This window comes from Pocillopora damicornis, chromosome 3 (genome assembly GCF_964200805.1).
Source record: "Pocillopora damicornis chromosome 3, jaPocDami1.2, whole genome shotgun sequence".
Lineage (NCBI taxonomy): Eukaryota > Metazoa > Cnidaria > Anthozoa > Scleractinia > Pocilloporidae > Pocillopora > Pocillopora damicornis.
In genome coordinates, this window is record NC_142672.1 from 7,985,064 (window position 1) to 8,003,743 (window position 18,680).

Sequence of the window (18,680 nt, forward strand, 5' to 3'; positions counted from 1 at the left end):
TGACTAAGGCTCATACTATGCATCATGGGATACTATTTTCAACATGGCGGCTGGAGAGTGTTCTTTGTAAGGGATCGTATTGAATTTTGGACATCATTTTGTCCAGCGGGGGGAAATTGAACGAGTTTCTTGATACCGAAAAACCATGGGAAAGAAGCACAAGAGTAAAAAGCATCACAAGAAAGGCAATGATGCCGGTGAGGGTAAGCCATGTTTTGAACAAAATCTCGAATTTTATTGTTGATCACGAACATTCGTCCACTCACGAGACATGCTGAACATAGAGCTAGAAAATCTCAATTCCACGTCTTCGCATTTTCAGAGAAATCCGAAAGGTTAGAAAAAGCTGATAAAGGAGAGAAGCCTATCAAACTTGTTCTTAAAGTTGGAACTAACCAAGAAAAAGTCGCTGCCAAGCAAGAGTCGCCAAGTTTAGCGAGCAGAACCTCGCTAAATCCAGAGAAAATGAAATCTAAAGAACACTCTTCCAAAAAGAAGAAGAAAAAGAGATCGTCGTCAAGAGAGAGAAAGAAACCCAAGATGGATCATGCTTCTAGTGTGAGGATTCAAGCAATTGTGTTACAACATTCCAATAGAGAGCACATATGTTTTGTGTTGTGTTGTGTTGTGACTAAAGAAAATAATAATTACCAAGTCTAGACGTTTTGTGAGCGAGCAGAAGTCATTGTAGGGATCGACATAGCTTAAAAGAATTCTTCCAATAGGCACCCAGCAATAAAAGTTTCCTTTAGTTTGAGAATCCAGTTCTTTCTGTTTGTTTTTGATTGTTGGTTCAGTTTTGTTTTGTTTTCCTTTTTGTCTTTGGTTTATTTTAATTTTCATTGTTTAATCCAATTAAATGTAATTTTCTTACTATTGGTAACAATGTTAACCATTTAACTCCCAAGATCTGATTGTTAATACTCCCCTTTAGCTGCTTCACATATCCTTGTAAATTAGCCATGAGAATTTGGTGTAAGATCAAGATAATAACTTCTACCTAATAAGTTTGAATATTCTCATTACTCGTTTGCTAGATAATGTAAGGATATTATAAGGAGAAGTTTCATGTTGATCACTTCTGGGAGTTTAAGGTTTAAAAGAGGTTAACTCCACCCTCTAGATCCTCTATGTAATTTTTTTAACTTCTGTGCAGGACCTAGTGTTGTAGTTTTGGAAAATAATTGTAGCAATAGATTGAATGATTTGTTATTATTTGTATCTCTGCAGGCTTGTGCTTCACCCTCATCTGTTGGTGGTCATGAGAGATCAAAGAAAAAAAGAGACAGACAAGAGATGGAAGGAGAAAGTAGCAGTGTCAATGAGGCTGAGAGACCCATAAAGAAAATCTACATTAAACCAATTGAACCACCAATCAGGTATCAACAAGCGGAGTGAATATGGTAGCTTATTTTTTGTTGAGTATTATTTTTTTGAGGGATTAAGTCCTTACTACATTTTGTAACCTTATTTGATTTGTTTTAGGAACAGTCCAGAGGTTAAAAAAGTGAGTGGTAAGTTAGATTATTTTTTAATAATTATTATTCAGTGTAGGTGATAACATCATCTGAAATTATGGTGCCAATTCATCATTCATTTACCTGTCTGTCTAACAAAAGCAAAATGGAATTTAAGTGTACTCTGAGCTCATTAGCAAGGTATCATGGATACTTCATCCAACTTTTGAACAAGGTCAAGGCCAAGATCAAGTCTTTCACTTTGAATATAGCTAACAGCCTTTCAGGATTAAGAATTTTGAATGTATAAACTAGTATAGAATGCATTGTATTATTACTTGAGAACATCAGGCTCATTTTGACAACATAATTTGGACAGCACTTTGCTACACCTCATATTTGCAGAAGTGCAGTTTTGGTGCCTGCATCAACAGCAATAATGATAATATCACATGCTTCTATCAAAGACTTAAATTACTGATGGGATCATTGATAGATTTTTAAGGGAGCAGAGGTGGATGGATGCTAATTTTTGACCTGATTTGATTGTATTGATTGTATATTAAGGAAATTACTAAAAGGTTTGTACAGTTGTATCTGAAATTCTGCTATCTTTTCCTAAAATTTTATTTTAAAGGTCATGTACGAGAACCAGAGATCTCACCATTGCAGCTATGTTTAGAAAATGTACATCGTACCCTTCAGAGGTCAGCCAATGCTTAGTTGTTGATTCCTTGATAATGAACTATTGGGGTGCAAGTGTGTGTATGTCAAGACAGGCAAATAAGCTTTCGTGGATCTATGTGGAATCTTAATGATCAAAATACTAGTCTTATTCTGTAAGTGTAATGACATGTGGAATACCCTTAACTGTGCCCCTTATCTTGTTTACAAAAATAAACATTTGGCAGAGGCTTATCCATACTTTTTTGTGATGTATATCAGCCTGGTACTTTGTCTTACATGGATAGCTACCTGTTTCTTGCCTTTGCAAATCATTCAAAACTCCAAGTACAACCAAGGGTTTTCAGATCCATGTTTTACGGGATTTAAAGTATGTGTCTAAAAATTATTACAAATAACTGTGTAACAAAATAATATTTTGCTCTTCATAGGAAGGATACCCAGGGATTCTTTGCTTACCCTGTGAATGATACCATTGCTCCAGGGTATTCTAACATTATCACACACCCAATGGACTTCAGCTCCATGAAATACAAGATTGATTCCAATGATTATCTTTCTATTGAGCAGTTTAGGGTGAGTAAAAAAAACAACGTTTGAGAAATTGACTCTGTTGTGCATGTTTGCCAGAATTGAAATTTGTTATTCTTAATAAAATGTACTTCTGTTATGAAGGAGACAAGATGGCCTTGAGTGGTCAGTATGCTGGACTCCCAGTTGGGAGGTCTGAGTTCGAGAACCACTTGAGGCATGTTTGAGAGCCTCTTTTCACCCAGGAGTATAAATAGGAATTGTCAAATTTTCAGGGAAGCCTGATGAAATGCTAGGAGTAACCTTGTGATGAGCTAGCATCCCATACAGGGGGGAGTAGTAACACTCCTGGTATGGAAACAGTTCAGTTGGCTCCAATACAGACTTGCTCATGTTTCTCTTGCAGGATGATTTCTACTTGATGTGTAACAATGCAATGGTTTACAATGCACCTGAGACAATTTACTACAAAGCAGCTAAAAAGCTACTTCAAACAGGATCTAAACTTTTGTCGCCTGTAAGTTTTTTAACATCATGGAACTTTTTCCTCATAATCATTGCCAGATAATGCTTATTAATACATCCACACTAGTTTACTTGCTCTTTTCACAGTTTTTTTAATTCCAGATTTTCCCTGTATTCTTTCAGTTTTGGTTCCTTTGTAAATCTTTTGTGCTATCCTTCATTTCATGGCTTCCTGCTGTTTTCTTTTGCTTATTAATTTTTGCATTTATTCATTCAAATGTATTAATTCAAGAAATTCATTCTTTTTTTATTTCCATGTGATATACATGTGCATATTCAGCAAATACCTACACGGCATGATTATGCATTTTCATACTATTTTGAAAACGTAGAGTGAAAGGACAGCTAAGCTTAAGCTTTCTGTATGGAAATCAGAGTCAGTTATGTTAGAATCCACTTTTAAAATAGGAATTCCAGCAGTTTGAAACATTGAAAACTCTTCCTTCATAACTCAGTTCATCACTTTAGTGTTTGTACACGATTTCTGTTTTTTTTTAAATTGACAGGAGAAAGTGAGAAACATGTATCACAGTATTGGGTTTTCTGTACCAGACTATGAGGGTAATGAATCAGATGGGCGTGGCTCAGATGAACCAATTGACGTTGATACAGTAGACACAGAGGAAAACCATGTCCCACAGTCAACAAAAAGGACCAAGCCGAGGTAACACAATTTTTTTTTTTGCTTATATCCTTCCAGTCAGTTTCTGGTACTCCTTACTGAAGAAGAGGGGCGGATCATTCTGTTTGTCTGCTGGTCGGTCTTTCAGTCTCTAGGTCTGTCACTCTGTATGTCTGTTGGTCTGGCTGTCTACTGGTCTGTCTGTCTGTCTGTCTGTCTGTCTGTCGGTCGTCTTTCAAGAATAAGGGAGTTAACATATCTCTAGTTTTTGAAAAGGTGGTTGTGGTATATTTAACTCTCTATTTTTATCCAGGAGTGATTCAAAGCACACCTCTGCTAGTAGAAAAATTCTGGCTCAAGTTCAGGAGGCATCAAAACGTATGGCAGCTGAGTTGGAGGCAAAACATGCCAATAGTAAGGTATGCTGAACAGATAATGTGCCAGCCTCTATAACGTGTCCTCGCTAGAAGAAAGACGGTGATCACCATCCCTGATCCCAACAGCTGGAAGATAAAAATCCCTCTGTTTAGAATCTTTGGCCATATTTCCTACTGACTATACGGAAGTGTCGCTTGGAAGAGCAAAGAACGAAATTTGCGCATTTCGTTTGCATTACTTTTGCACAATACTGTATTGGATATCCCCCTTGTGACTGTCTCTTTACTGTTATACTGTTAGTAGAATTTTTCCTCTACTTATAAACGTTTGTGGTGATTTACAGGTCGGTTTTCTACGTCGAGACAAAGACGGAACTACGACTTTAGCTGTAGTAAACCCAGTGGACTCTGAAGGTACAGCATCTGATGCCAGTTTCAACCATCCTTGAAAACCTATTTTTACGAAAGAAAAATCACTAAAAAGTTATCACGCCCTAACTTGTTTGTTCATTTCCTTTGCTGTTTCAGTTCCAGAATATCTTAACGTTAATCTCGGAACACAGCTTGGCAAAGTCGTCAATGGCTCACACACGACCGCTGGCTTCAAGGAAGACAAAAGAAACAAGGCCACACCGGGTACGAATGCGCCCGTACCTACTTCGAATTTCTTTTTTTTTTTTTTTTTTTTTTCTTTTTGCTTTTTTAACCCTTTCTCAAAATGTAAAGATCACTTCTTCACACTGTCTACGATACATTTATTAGCTGTGAGAATTTTGTGCTAGATCAAACACTATTCCAAAGTTGATGATTTTCTTTATTCTGATCGTTGTATTATTTTGTCAGTCTTGTGTGTCGATAGTCCTGGACACCTCTTTTTCGTTTTAGTTTCATACTTGATGTATGGACCTTATGGCTCGTTCGCTCCCACGTACGATTCTTCCAGAGCCACAATAACAAAAGAACACTCAGACTTGCTTTACAGCACCTATGGTGATGACACTGGTATACATTACGCCAAAAGGTGAGAAGGCGAGGATATGACCTCGGTTTTAATACTGAGATCTCGGGCACTCCTTTTCTTAACCCTTACACCATAACTTCACTTTGCATTTCCTCCATGCTGTACTCTATACATTTCGAAAGATGCTAACAAGGAGAATTTTTTTTTTAACAAGTTTACAATTTTTTTTTTCGATGTGCAGTCTTCAAGCCTTTGTCAAGGACGCTTCTTCTTTCTCACATGAAGCTGTGGATAGGCTGCTGGACGTTCTGACCGAAGGAGCACATTCTAAATACGTGAAACATATTGCTGAGGTAAGACTTAGCGAGCTGTGCGAAAGTTGGTTCTAGACGCATAGTCGCCGAGTTGTAATTTGTCCTCTCCTTGCATGTATTTTTTACTAATTTATTTCCATTCATTTCTTTTTTTTTTTCTCAGAAAGAGAAGGCCGAGGAAGAAAAACAAGCTAAAGAGAATCAAAACAGTGAGCAAAAATCGGTGGTTACAGTTTCTTCAAGCGAGGTGCATTTAAATGCTTCTACGGTTTATAGCCGATGCTAATATCAATCAATTAGGACTGAAAAAATGAGAAAAATCCTGTGTAGAGATAAGCAGCGATGAGCCTTTACCCATTACACCCTGACATCAGTTTGCATATTCACCATACTCTTCTGTATACATTTCCTCAGCTGCGGCAAAGAGAATTTTTTTAATAATCAAGGGCTGCTTTAGTTGATGATCATTTTCTTTATTCTTTTGACCAAAATTCTTCACTCAGGGATGGTATTGTTGGGAGAAATTAAATGCTAGTCACTCATTGGGCTACGATTTACCATCAGTTCACGTAGGGTTGTCACGTAGTATTACTGCGTCCAAACACATACTCCAAAATCTTGTTTACTTACCAACTTAATTAAATCCTTTCCCTTACATTCTGTCGCATATAATGGTAGCATTAAGTGCATTCTATCTTTTTAGGCTTAGAGCTTTTTTAAATTTGAACATTTGCCTGTTGTTTCGCTTCAGAAAAGCCAAGACGTCAATAAGACAGTCGCTGTTTCCACCGCTGAAACAAGTGTTAATTCTAAGGTATGGTAACTTTCTTTGTCTCTAGTTCGCGAACAACTTGTGCTCACTTGTGTTAAAAGATTGATTATTATTAATTTCTGGGTACTGCTCTAGTCTGGTTATTTAGTGTTTCACCAATTTACCTTCTGCTTCAACAAACCTGTTGTTCCAACCGATTTCCTGCCGTATCGAGACAAGTCTATATGTTTTTTTCCTATTGTTTCTTGTCAAACTGTCGCACGGTCAATTAAATTCCCAATTGCTTTCCGATATTAGTTAAACGCATATGTACCTCGCCAATCATATTTCTTCGCTGTTCACTGTAATAATTACAACGCGCCAATGTGAGGTAGTCTTTTTTTTTTTTTTCTTTCCTCATTTTGCACCCACCGCCGGCTATTGTTTATACATACGCCTTACTGTAAGTACGTAGATGTTCAAGACAGGATTTGAATATCGCCATTTTAAGGCAGACGAAAGTAAACGGAACACGTCATCAAGGAAAACTTGAAACAAACTGTTGGACTGGTGAAACTTCCATGCGTAGAGCTAAAAATGAAAACCAATCCTAGGTTTTGCTTAATTTTGATCTTTAGTTTTGTAAACCGTTCGCTTCTATTGTTCACATGGCCTTACGTGAACTTAGTTAACAAAGAAACGTGCTATAACGTGATAATCGTGACAATAGACAGATTAAAAAATAGTTTTAATTAAATGAGTAAAAAGGTAGATAGACAATAGTGACACCATAAGGGAGTACCGAAACCTACATTCATTTTTTATTCTACAGGCTACTTTAGCTACTTCAGATTCTTCGTCTTCTGGTATGTTTGCATCTCATTAGTAGTTTGAATTGTTTATTTCTGAGCTATTTACTTGCAGCTGTTTTCATCCGCTCACACTTTTACTAAACTCTTTTTTTCTCTTTTTTTCCACCACAGGAGGTGCGCCCAAAATTGATTTCCAATCTCTCCTGAGTCTTGCGGACGAAGGGATCGATGTATCTTTTCTAAATTCCCCAGGTACAAAGAATATATTGTTGCTGAAATTTACGATCATTATACGATTATTAATATTAAATTAGCATAAGGCGAGCGACTATGAAGTGGCTGATAGGGAGTTTTTTTCCTTTTCTTCATTCTCTTCCTTCAGATTTGTCAAGCAGTGAGTCATTAAGGTGTGTTTCCATTCACCGCTTAAGTCGTCAATTTGTTTATCATTTTTTTCTCGCACAACTTATAGCAGACTTTTTCTAATAAATATCATATCTGGCCTCTAGCTCTTTACTTTCGGACAAATTACACGCCACTGGCAAACTGTTAGATGATCTGCAAGAGGTACAAAGTGCCCGACTAAGTCACAGACCAGATGGCCCCGCAGGGTCCACCCCTGAGGCAGCCGTTAGACCATCTTCAAAAGAAAAGCTTTTAGGTGAGAAGATGATTTCCCTTTTTTTTCTTTTTTTTTTTTCAACTAGTTTCGAAAAAGTGCACAGAGATGTCGTTTAAAATATGTTTGTAATTTTCTCCTTGATCCCAATCAGTTAGCAACAAGGTTTAGCGCTTTGTACTACTCGGCCCCGAATCTTTGTATAATTCTTTGCGGAGAAACTACGTGAGTGAAGTTTCTTGCCCAAAAGCAAAACAGAGAGAGTCTGAACGAGGTCGGACTGAGCCACAGAAAGTTCTATCCCTAGACTACCGCTCATACCTTTGACCGTTACAACATATTTTTACACAGACACAGCTTTACTCAAAGTACTCTTTCCGTTTAGCAAAATGTTGGTTTATCCTCTTACCTGGTTATGCTTAAGGAGAACCAGTTTGTAATTCAATTGTCGTTTTAGATTCTTCACGTTGTACTTAACCGACTTTTTTAAATCTAACTTAGCGGATCACGTGACGCAGAATCTAAAAGATCTTACTGCGCAGGTAAGTGCTGTAAAATGAGCAAAATTGTTCCCTGTTTGTCGCAGATGTTGTTGTGATTGTTTAGTTTGGAATTTGAGAGTAGGATGTTGGAACATCAGCCCGCATCTAGGCTAACAAGTGTCTAAGCGCAAATTTTTCCTTTACAAGGTTTCACTTGTTCAAAGAAGTGAAAATATCAGTCCTTTAACAAGGAGACTTCTAAGGACGAACCTTTTTCGTGCAGATGATCTGGCTGATGCAGTTGTGTAGGGAACTATAAAGGCCTGATAAAGAGGAATTCTGCTCCATAAAATTCTCCGTGATAAGTATTCTTGGAGATGTTCTGGCTGATGTAGGTAGCAAACACCATTTCCTTCATGAGCTTGCTTCTTTGAACAATCCACGTTAATATCTCCCGAAATTTTTTAGCATGTTTTTCTCCCTCTTTTATTTTTAATGGCAGATAATGCTTCACTTAACAATAAAGTTCTTAAAATTGTTCTCGATTTTACACTTCTAAATCTTTGTAGGCTTGTCCAGAAGATGTCACGTCGCTTGGAGGTCTACGTGCTGCTATCGGCGTCGGACTGGTACCCAATCTTACGTCAAATCAGCAGCAGAAATCTGAAGGAAACACTGTTAGCGATAAGAGCGGTCCTGAAGCTCTCACTGGTGAGTGATTTTGTGGTTTTTGATATCTTACTTGTGCTGAACTGCGTACCTTTACATTGGTTTCTCTTTTCTTTGTGTTTTTCGTGTTATTTGTAATCATTTCTTCCTTCAAATTATTTTCCTTTTAATCATTCACTTTGCATATAATAAAGTTCACAAGACAAACAGGTAGACAATCAGACATGGTTTGACGCTACTTTGGCTACAGACTTTTTATGGCAAATAGGATGGTGAGACTCGAAAGTGAGACGTTCGTCAGTGTAATTGGGTTTACGATAAACACTTATCTCTAAATTTCCCTGTACCGCCCTGCACACATTCAAATCAAGAGAGGGCAAGTGTTTATCCTATTTACACACATGGGTGAATTGGATAGACGGCTTCACTGAAATCAAATGGATTGGAGGCGTTCCGCCTCATTTCCGGATACCGCAGAAATAACATCATCGACATGTCATTTCCAGAAAAAGGGCTAACGCCTTTTTTTTCACGTCTTCCATAACCATATTAGCAATGACAGCAGAGATGGGTGAACCCATAGCTGTACCAAAAACCAGTTGATAGTAGGTACCGTTGTATGCAAATTGCGTGGTTTTGTGGCAAAAAGACACCAGATGAGTTATATCCTCCACAGGCAAAGAAGTTCTTTGTCCTAGGGAAGCGTCTTCTCTGAGTCTCTCCTCCGCAATTTTAACGACAAGATCAAGTGGGATTTTAGTGGAGAGCGAAACAACGTCGAAAGATACCAATTTTTCACCAGCGTTAAGAGTTTTGTCCCTGATAAAATCCGCAAATTCGCAGGAATTTTTGACAGTGTAATCAGTACTCCCAACAACAGGCAACGAAATTCTCACAAGATAACAAGAAATTGCTTCAGTCGGAGAATTAGTAATAATTTTCAATGGAATTCCCGGTTTACGAATTTTAGGTAAGCCGTGAAAACGTGAATATAAGCCGTCACCACTATGTAACATTTTGTGCGCACATTCACTAATCTTACTAATCTTATCACGATTAATCGACATTACCACCAGCGCCTTTGTTTAGAAGCCTGGTATATCAACTCCGCCCGCCTTCCTTTAAATCGTGATGATGGCAGATGAGTACCTAACACCTATTTACTCCTCTCAGAAAAAAGGGCAGCTAATTAGTGAACATATAACAGGCCTCTTGTTACAGCGATTAGATCACTCCTGATGAAGGCACGAGACAGTTACATCGAAACGTTGGGTCTATGAATTGTAAAATCTCGGTTACATTCATTAAATCTTTGAACCAGAGTAGCATCAAACCATGTCTCATTCACATTGTTTACACAACAAGCAAACTCTGCTGGCTGTTGTCTCTTCCTCTTTTAACTATGTTGTAATCTCGATCTCATTGTTACGGTGCGCTTGTTCTCTCTTTTAAGATTCTTCAGAGCAAGCCATGGACACTACGGATTCTAAACTAAAGACATCATCGGAACAGACCTGAGGCAATCCCACACCTACATTAACTTTCACCTTAAGGCCTTATTTATTAACTATTAAGAACAAAAACTCAGATCCCTACTGTATTTTTTAATTTGTGTAACAATAAAAAGTGCCAGTTTCAAATCTTGGTCGAAGATTTCTTGCACAAGTTGATAGCTTCTCCGGTCATACTTTCTCCGCTATGACAAAAGGAAACATAAATGCTTGAGAGAGAGCCCCCTGAAATGGCAGTCGGGCGGTGAGACCAAGTATGTTGCGACACACATGTATTCAGAAAACGAGAACATGTAGTATTTCACATTGAAACTTCTCGTGGACTTGCTTATTTAACTCTAGAATTGTAAAACCACTATGTCTAGTCGCGAGCGGTCGATAGCCATGAAATAAAATCGGAGAGACCTTTTCTTAGAACAACATCGACAGGCTTTTAGTTACAGTGACCGAAATTAAACAAGTCTGTCAATCAGAAAACACCATTTTGATCGGTCTTCAGTTTAAACCTTGGTTTTAAGAAAAATTGATCAGGTCAAAGTATCTAAAATTGGAATGATTTATTTCGCTATTAAAACAACGCATAAACCTCTCGAGTGATATTTTGCCTCACTTTGCCTGGCTAATAAATCAACCTTTTTCGGTCGTTGAAATATTGATTTTTAATTCCTGTGAGAAAATCGAATCATCTAACTAGACAGTTCGACTATGGTGAATTTTGTTTCCTCTGAGTTTGCTCACAAATACAACAGAGCATTAGCATATGTACAGACTTTCGTTACCCACTTGTGGCCGGCACATGACAATAGAAGTTTCGCGTGCGTGCTCCACGTGCCGCTGTTAAACATCACAAACCTTTAAAATCTTACTTTGCTTCGTTTGCCTGTGTTTTCATTTCTTTAAGTAAATCGAATCACTTTTAACTGATCACTATGACCATGGGTTAGTGCTTGTTTGCTCTGGGTTCGCTCGAAAATTCAACAGTCATAATCAGAGTTAATACGGAAGTTTGTTACGCACTTACAGCCAGCACACCCTAAGTATCTGCTTTTCCTTGCGTTTTTCGCCGTCAATTGGACCTAAAAGAATTAATCGAAATTTTTACAATGTTGGTCAAAGTACTAATTTCGGTGTCTAATATGTATGTTAACATGTGAAGATATTCCTAAGAGATCCAATTCTCTCCATCGAGCGAAGCGGATAACATCCATTTGCGCCATTTGCATTAATTTCCATATGGAACTGACAACTGCAAGCATTTTTTTAAAATTTATTTTCATAATACGGTTTCGTTCATAACGACAGGTCGATTTGGGAAGCTTAATCCACTGCTTGGAGCCAGCGATCAACTTAAAACTTGTGTCATACGCGCGTGGTAGAAACAGAAAACTGTTACCTTGAAGAAGGCATGGAATTTGTTCATTTTTCATGTTCTTAACCTGGTTGGCATTATTGACTAACTTCACTTTTGGAGAAGGTGAGCCGCAGACGGCGAATCATTTTTTTATCCTTCGATTCACTTATGAGTACAACTTCATTTATATATCTCTCCTATTCTATTTTACTGATACAAAAAGAGTTTAAGTTACAACAACTAGCAAAGACTAAGTCAAAATCCGACATTCAACATCTACCCATGATTGGAACTCATTTTTGAAAAATTAAAGAGTATTTAACAAAAGTTTTTTTAGCGTTTCTTATTCAGAAAATTAGATATTAGATGCAAAACGACTAAAAACTTCGGCAAATACGAATTACTTCATTTAAAATAGTTACATTCCCACCTCTCCTCACTCAATAACATTTAAGCATGACACTATGTTATGTTCAATTTTCCCGCGTTTTACTAGGCAGAAGTTTGATCTTTCTGCATCGTACGGAAGCACATTTTAACCGCTCTCAATCATATCTGAAAAATTATTTTTACAAGAGAACAGTACTGAAATATGGTAAAGAATAGTTACAATTTTTTGTTGTATATTCGTCCATAAACATAGCTTATCTATCAAAAGTTAAAATCGCGTATTGTGCAAGTCTAAGAGAAAGTTAAAAGCACAAACATGTTCAATGATTAGTTTAAAGGTACTCACCTCAATAGCAGGTGGCATCTGTCGACCGTTAAATTGCCGATTATTTCGATATTTCTGGTTTGGGAAATATAGAGTTTGACATTTTTAATCTAAGTTTACTATTTCCTGGAAAAAGTCGACTGAATTGTCCAATGTATACTGAATTTATTCATACATCACCCCATGTATGAATTTGTTGCGTGATGCCAGATAAAGATGGCTTGTCTCAATTGAAATTAGTATAAATTTCCTCTTTCTATGATAATCGGTCTAAATAACCAAAGGCGATCGTGTAAACTCAAGTAGGAAAATCTGAATTTTCAAGGACTTGTATAATGAAGAAAGAGAAAAAAGGTTTATAAAGAAGAATGAATTTTTTTTATGACTTATCGATCACGAAATAGAAAAGGAACTTGAGAAAAATTTGCGTATAGCTTTTATTAATGGCTTTTGTTCTCTCCCCTAAAATAAAATCGAAAATGCTCTCTACAAAAGACAAGTGATGCTCGATGCTACCAATTTTTGTTCATGTTTCAACTTTTTTTTTTTTTACCGTTTTTGGGAGGGAGAGGGCTGGAGCTATTTATCTAGGGCCTTTTTATACAAAAAGCGGTAACAGCGACATCAACAAAAACTATAAAAAACTTTACTCAAATCTGTCTTTTCCCAAGCATTTTATATGTTAACCTCCTTTATCTCAGCTGAAATCATGAGGAAATATCCGAGCGCGGAATTGACACATAAAAAATTATCCTAAATTCCTGTTATCAGATAGGAAAAAATCCGCAAATGAAGGCAGTATTAATTTTCCTCCATTTTCTAAGGGCTGGTTAAGTTACGCGGAACCTATAATTTCTCTTTTTTTTTCTTTTTCTTTTTTTACAAGACAGCACACCAAAAGTAGATTTATAAGGGAAAAGGATCTAGCAACCGTTTCCTCATAGACTCCTGTCCTTAAAAAGACCGTAAAAAATGCCTCGTTTGAAAACAGCTGTGCGTCAGAAACAAGGTCTTCAATCGCCTTGAGGCTCTCCACAGAAAACCGTCACTTTCGATTGTATTTAACATCAGTAGTAAGACCAAAAAATGTATTTTTGTACGTTGACAAAACTGACTGATAAAAACCAGGCGACTTGACTTACATATAGAGAGAGGTGGTTTAAATGAGTCACTGCAATACGGATAAATTTAATTATTTCTGAATTTGCGAACCTTTGGCTCGATGCGCTAAACGAGGGTCAAGTCTACCCCTGAGTACACCGATGGAGATTGATTTTACTAGTTCATATTTACACTACCCACTCCCCCAGTGCAGCAAAATTGTCACTCCTATAATTTTCTCGTTCAGTTACGAGCTTTTCCGCCTCCCTTCGGCCAAAATCCCTCAGGACTACCAATTACTCAGGACTTTTGTTTGGAAAAGTTGACCCGGAACAATGGGCCATTTCTTGATACGCATGACAAAAGAGACTCCACTTGCTTGCTACACGTGCCGCTATTAAAACAGCATATAAACAATTCTACCTCACTTTGCCTGGTTATAAATACACCTCTCTTCAACCATTCATTGTTCTATTTTAAACCTGAGAGTTAGTTAAATCACTTTTTTGACCAGTTTGACCATGGATTATTTGTGTTTGATTGAACTGGGTTCGCTCCTAAGCACAACAACGTTACGCGCTTACGGACCAGCACATGACAATGGGATCCGCTTGCGCTCTGCATGTGTTGCAGAGCCGCCTCCAATAGCAAAAGAAACGAACACATGAACATCGCAAAAATTTATTTGACTCCAGTTCAGAAGAGGGTAGGAGCAAGGAGTCGTTTAGCTATCCATTGAACGATTGTTTTTAGTCCCTCCCTGAGATTCCTAATGTGCAAAAAAGAGCAGCATTGCCTTAAATTTCGGTTTGTTTTAGTGGGTGACTTTTTTTGTCAAAATTATTTCCAAGCTAAGAAAAAGGGAAAATTTTACTAACCTATTTCCCTACCCCAGCCACGTAAGTTTCATGGGCTTATTGGTTCGTCTAGAGCTGATAAGATATTGTTTGAAGGCGCCGGTTACATCTCAAAATGCAAGAATTGTCGCCATTTCTGATTCCCTACAGGTCTCAAGACTTTTAGAATGCAATCAATCTCGAGGGAAGTCGTTTTCTAGACTATTAAACTTCAAATTGCGTGCGTAATCACTCACCTAAACATCTTATTACAGGCATTAATTCTGCAAAACACGGAGAAATTTTAACATCAACGCTGAGATTTGGGAAAAAACCGTTTTAGTTGTCGTTCTCATAAAATCTTTTCTTTTCTTAAGATGAATAGATCGTGGTGAAGTAGTTGTATCATTTCTCATTTCAACGTTTGGCCTTAAGGCATATCAAACAAAATGGCAATCCGATAACTATCTAGACATTGTCTCGAGCTGTAATTTACACTTCACTAAAATCGATTGCCATACGTCAATGAATACTGGATGTTGCACCTGCAAGACTCCCAAAGCGAACAAAGGAAAAATAGAATAAGATTTTAGTATGGCAGACGATAATACTTACCTACAGAAAAATGGCGAGATTTTATTCGGTTTTAGGCTCACAGGTACTTGGAAAGAACAATGACGGATGAAGGGAGGATGTTTATAATTCGAGCCTAACTAAATTTATAAAAACGACCTGTTTATTTGAGTATTTTCTCTACGGCATGTAGAACTTTTGCGGGTATCAGCCCTCCTTCGGTGGTAATGCGAAACTAAAGTTGGTATGAAGCCGTCATCAAAGAGTCTTCCGCTCAAACAAAGAAGTGAGGAAACACCCCGAGAGACGCAGATTTCAACGTTCAACAAGCATATTTACAGGTACAGCTACAATTTAGGAATGCCTAACTTAGGCACTCGCCGAAAAGGAAATGCTGCGATCTTCCCTGCAAACGAAGATGTTAGATTACAGAAAAACACCTTGGAAATATTGCCTCAGAGTAGCTGCGATAATCACCAAAAGACGAGTGCAACTCCTACTTTCATAGACGTTGCTCCTGCGTCAAAAATTGATATCGAACGGAAAAATCCTTTCAAAATTCGAGAAGTATGCTATGCAAATGAAATGGAGATTGCTCATAAACGATCGCAAAGCATACACAGCAAATGTGCGAACGCGTGTCAGGATAAATATGAGAACAAGAAAGAATCTTTGGTGTCAAATAAAGCCACAAAATCGGTTGATCCTACGCAAGAAGAATGTGTTATTCAAGACTCTGGAAAAGATGTAGAAACTTCTGGCGAATTTTCTCCATCGATTGACAAATTTTGCCGTGCTGCTCGCGTTCTTGGGGTCTGTCTGCCGGCAAAGGAGTTGTATTCATGTTTTCAAATGCAAAAAGGAGTTTGCGATAATGATGAATTTTCTCTTAAACATAAAACCCTTCTCCGTATTTTGAACAAAAGATTTTAGATTCTGATGCTAACGGCAGATCTCCGTGAGAATCTCAACAAGTGCAAACGGCATTCCTTATCAGAAATCATTGAAAAACGAGATATGAGAAATGTTTCAAAATAAAGGAAAGTAATCTTTGGAAGCATTAATCAATCATAAGGCGATTAAAAAAAATTTTCCCCGGAATAGGGGTGACCAATATATTGTAATGTAAAATCTTGCTATCTGTCTTTTCATTTTAAGAAGTTGTAGCTTTTAGCAAGACTTTTGAAGTATTAATCAAACCTAAGGCGATTTTAAAAAAATTTTCCCCAGAATACGGTGGCTATAGTTGTAGCTTTTGACAAGATCAAAGTGAATATTCCGGACTAATAAGAGGTTTCAATAAACTTTTTCCGCATGCGACTGTCGATGGAGCAATAGTCGGCTGTGCTCGGAAAGGGGCCGCAAGGCGAGAACCAAACACGGGAGCCTGCTCGCTGGCCAAACAGACGGCGATGAGAGGCCTCATAAGAGGTGATGGAAAGCCTGTTACCGCGACTTTTAATGAAACCGCTCACTGGCGTTTTGAATCCGTAAATCCTACTGCGTGGGTTGAACAAAAATATTCATGATTAAAATCAAACGCTGAACAAATCTTTGAGTTAGAAACAGATTCAAATTTATCATGATAAAAATATTGAGACTTTGCTCGCTTGAATAAAAGAATTATGTTTACTAAGATTGCTCCAAAGATTCGATTGTTTAACTACATCTTTAAAACCGTAATTACGAAAAATAAAGGCGTATAACGATGCTGAAATTATAGAATTATGAACTTATAAATGCACGAAATTATGAAAGTCTGTATTTTTTCATTTGTACCATGCGTATGAAAATCATTTAAACAAGATCTTCTGAGATCAATTAAAACTGTCTGCGTGACAGGAAGCCATGAATAATTTACTGACAATTTGCAGCATTAATGTGTTTTTATACCAATCATCCACCAACTTCTCTAAACAAACGAAACCCTTTAATTTACTAAACTTCAAAACATATAACGCTTCGCAAAAAAATTAAAAGGAACAAAAGAATTGTGGTTTAGAACAGTCGGACTGCGATTTGAATTTGGCAAGTCGTAGCTTATGTTAGTTTATTCACATATGTAGCTTCTTTAGATAACTCTCAGTTTTCAGTGCATGGACTTGAATTTATAAAAAGAATATGTAAGGGACACGAAATCAGTGTTTCTAGTTTATTTGTCAAAAACGGTTCTTCAAACAGGTGTGATTTTCCCCCATGTGGTAAGTGTAAATCATCCACAAAAACGTGAAATCAGTGAACTTTTAGAAGTTTGATGTTATTGTTATTGTTGTTCTTGCTTTTTTGTTATGATCTATATTTTCTATAATGAGCTTTATAAATTGGAAAAAATTTGGGGAAAGCACCCGCCAGTACATAATTTAAAAAGTATAATAAAACAGCGTTTGTGTTGGAGGGCATACTGAAAAATGTTTTGGACCCAACTCAGAGTCATTTTATCCCGAGCTGCTAGGCGAGGATTAAAATAAGCTGTGAGAAGGGCCTAAAGCATATTTATGCCCAAGAAAATAAACTGTTATTATCATTATCGCTTTAAAAGCCAAAAATGAAAAATGACGACAAGTTTGAACAAATAAAGCGAGCGCACGAGCTAAAATATCCTTTAGCCTGCCAAAAGCTCAACTTTAACCCGCAAAACACGATGCACCAAAATGCTCAACGAAGTGTTAACAGTGGACAATTTCCTTGCCCGCTTATCGCAGAGATACTTTTATATGATCTTATATTGAATAGACAGCATTCGAATGGAAACAAAATAAAGTAGAATTGCTCGAAGGTCTATCTTCTTTAAGTAGAAACTGTGAGAACTTGACACTGAATTTGTCTTGAAGACTTTTAATGACAAACCATTGCTAACCTACAATTATCTGTATTACCTAAAACAACCGATAATAGCAATCTTTTTCTATAGAAGTAAAATAGCACACTTTACTAAGTACTATATCTTTGATATATACTCGAACAGTCTAGACAAAAGTATTCCACGCATAAAAACAAAAGAAAATACTACTGGACTTTAAACTTCGAGTTTTTTTTTTTATTGGATCCATACTTCAAGACCTCTCAGTACGTGCTAAAAGCTGTAAAAACAAACAGAAAATTAAAATTAGTTTAAGCGAAATACAATACGTCACATACTATTCCACTAGATGTCTATGGACATGAATTTAATTATGAAAAACTTATCATTACTTGTAAGAAATAGAGATCCACATGGCCAGAATAAGGTTGGAAACCGCAGCGATCACTGAAAATGAATGAATAAAGAAACAAAATGGTTAATACATAAACAAATGAATAATAACAATAGTGATACCTCTTTTTTTACATTATATATTTGCTGCACTGTCACATAGTTTTGCTAGGGGTAAGAATGAAAAACAAAAGATCTAGTTATTTTTTTCTCCATTTTATTTCCTCCTCTAGTTAATAAAGTGTAATAAAAAAAGAAATAAAAAGGTTACTGATGTAACTAACGTAACATTCAATGAATAATGGTAATAGGATCGGGTGTAGTCCAGTTCTGTCTGTAATCATGCGAGTGATTGACAAAACCGGGCGACCGCGAAGCGGGAGTCCGATTTGTCAATCACGAGTATGATTACTGACAGAATTTGACGACAAGAAGTCCTGTTACCGATTAATCATGATTGGTACAATTTCCCCCCCAAAGAAAAACAAATGCATTTTGGACAAACATCTCCGGTAGAGACAGTGTTTAAAGGAAAAAATTCCTCCATTTTGGAAATTCCCCAGTTTTTTTTAGGATAAGTGATTGTTGCTATGGTT

At 37.1% G+C, this 18,680-nt stretch overlaps 2 protein-coding genes across 6 annotated transcripts in view; one reads left to right on the forward strand and one right to left on the reverse strand.

The window, feature by feature from the left end:
* The first annotated feature begins 17 nt into the window (after positions 1-17).
* Positions 18-10,444, forward strand: LOC113679614 (bromodomain-containing protein 7). Of its 3 annotated transcripts, none has more exons than XM_089200311.1 (22): positions 18-203; positions 323-558; positions 1,231-1,379; positions 1,486-1,514; positions 2,095-2,164; positions 2,573-2,717; positions 3,079-3,189; positions 3,704-3,861; positions 4,133-4,238; positions 4,541-4,610; positions 4,725-4,832; positions 5,082-5,217; positions 5,399-5,510; positions 5,635-5,718; positions 6,223-6,285; positions 7,055-7,088; positions 7,206-7,286; positions 7,417-7,441; positions 7,544-7,695; positions 8,155-8,195; positions 8,705-8,846; positions 8,999-10,444. In XM_089200311.1, the coding sequence occupies exons 1-22, from the start codon at positions 146-148 to the stop codon at positions 9,016-9,018; spliced, it is 2,130 nt and encodes a 709-aa protein (XP_089056437.1). In that variant the 5' UTR covers positions 18-145; the 3' UTR covers positions 9,019-10,444. The 3 variants fall into 3 exon arrangements, with proteins under 3 accessions (XP_089056437.1, XP_089056435.1, XP_089056436.1); XM_089200309.1 differs by having other exon boundaries at positions 10,258-10,444; XM_089200310.1 differs by having other exon boundaries at positions 22-197; positions 10,258-10,444.
* Positions 10,445-17,710: 7,266 nt separating this feature from the next.
* The window catches only part of LOC113679620 (uncharacterized), a 32,589-nt gene continuing 31,619 nt past the window's right edge, over positions 17,711-18,680 (reverse strand). For all 3 annotated transcript variants that reach the window (XM_089200314.1, XM_089200313.1, XM_089200312.1), the window contains 2 exons: positions 18,084-18,138; positions 17,711-17,971 (listed from right to left, as the gene is read on the reverse strand). In XM_089200314.1, coding sequence (XP_089056440.1) covers positions 17,965-17,971; positions 18,084-18,138 — 62 coding nt within the window. In that variant the 3' untranslated portion in view covers positions 17,711-17,964. The remainder of the gene's footprint in view (positions 17,972-18,083; positions 18,139-18,680) is intronic.

Coding starts and splice junctions, on each gene's coding strand:
- LOC113679614 (XM_089200309.1), top strand. CDS start 146: ATGGGAAAGAAGCACAAGAGTAAAAAGCATCACAAGAAAGGCAATGAT. Junction 204..322: donor AGGCAATGATGCCGGTGAGG/GTAAGCCATGTT, acceptor TCGCATTTTCAG/AGAAATCCGAAAGGTTAGAA. Junction 1,380..1,485: donor CCAATTGAACCACCAATCAG/GTATCAACAAGC, acceptor GATTTGTTTTAG/GAACAGTCCAGAGGTTAAAA.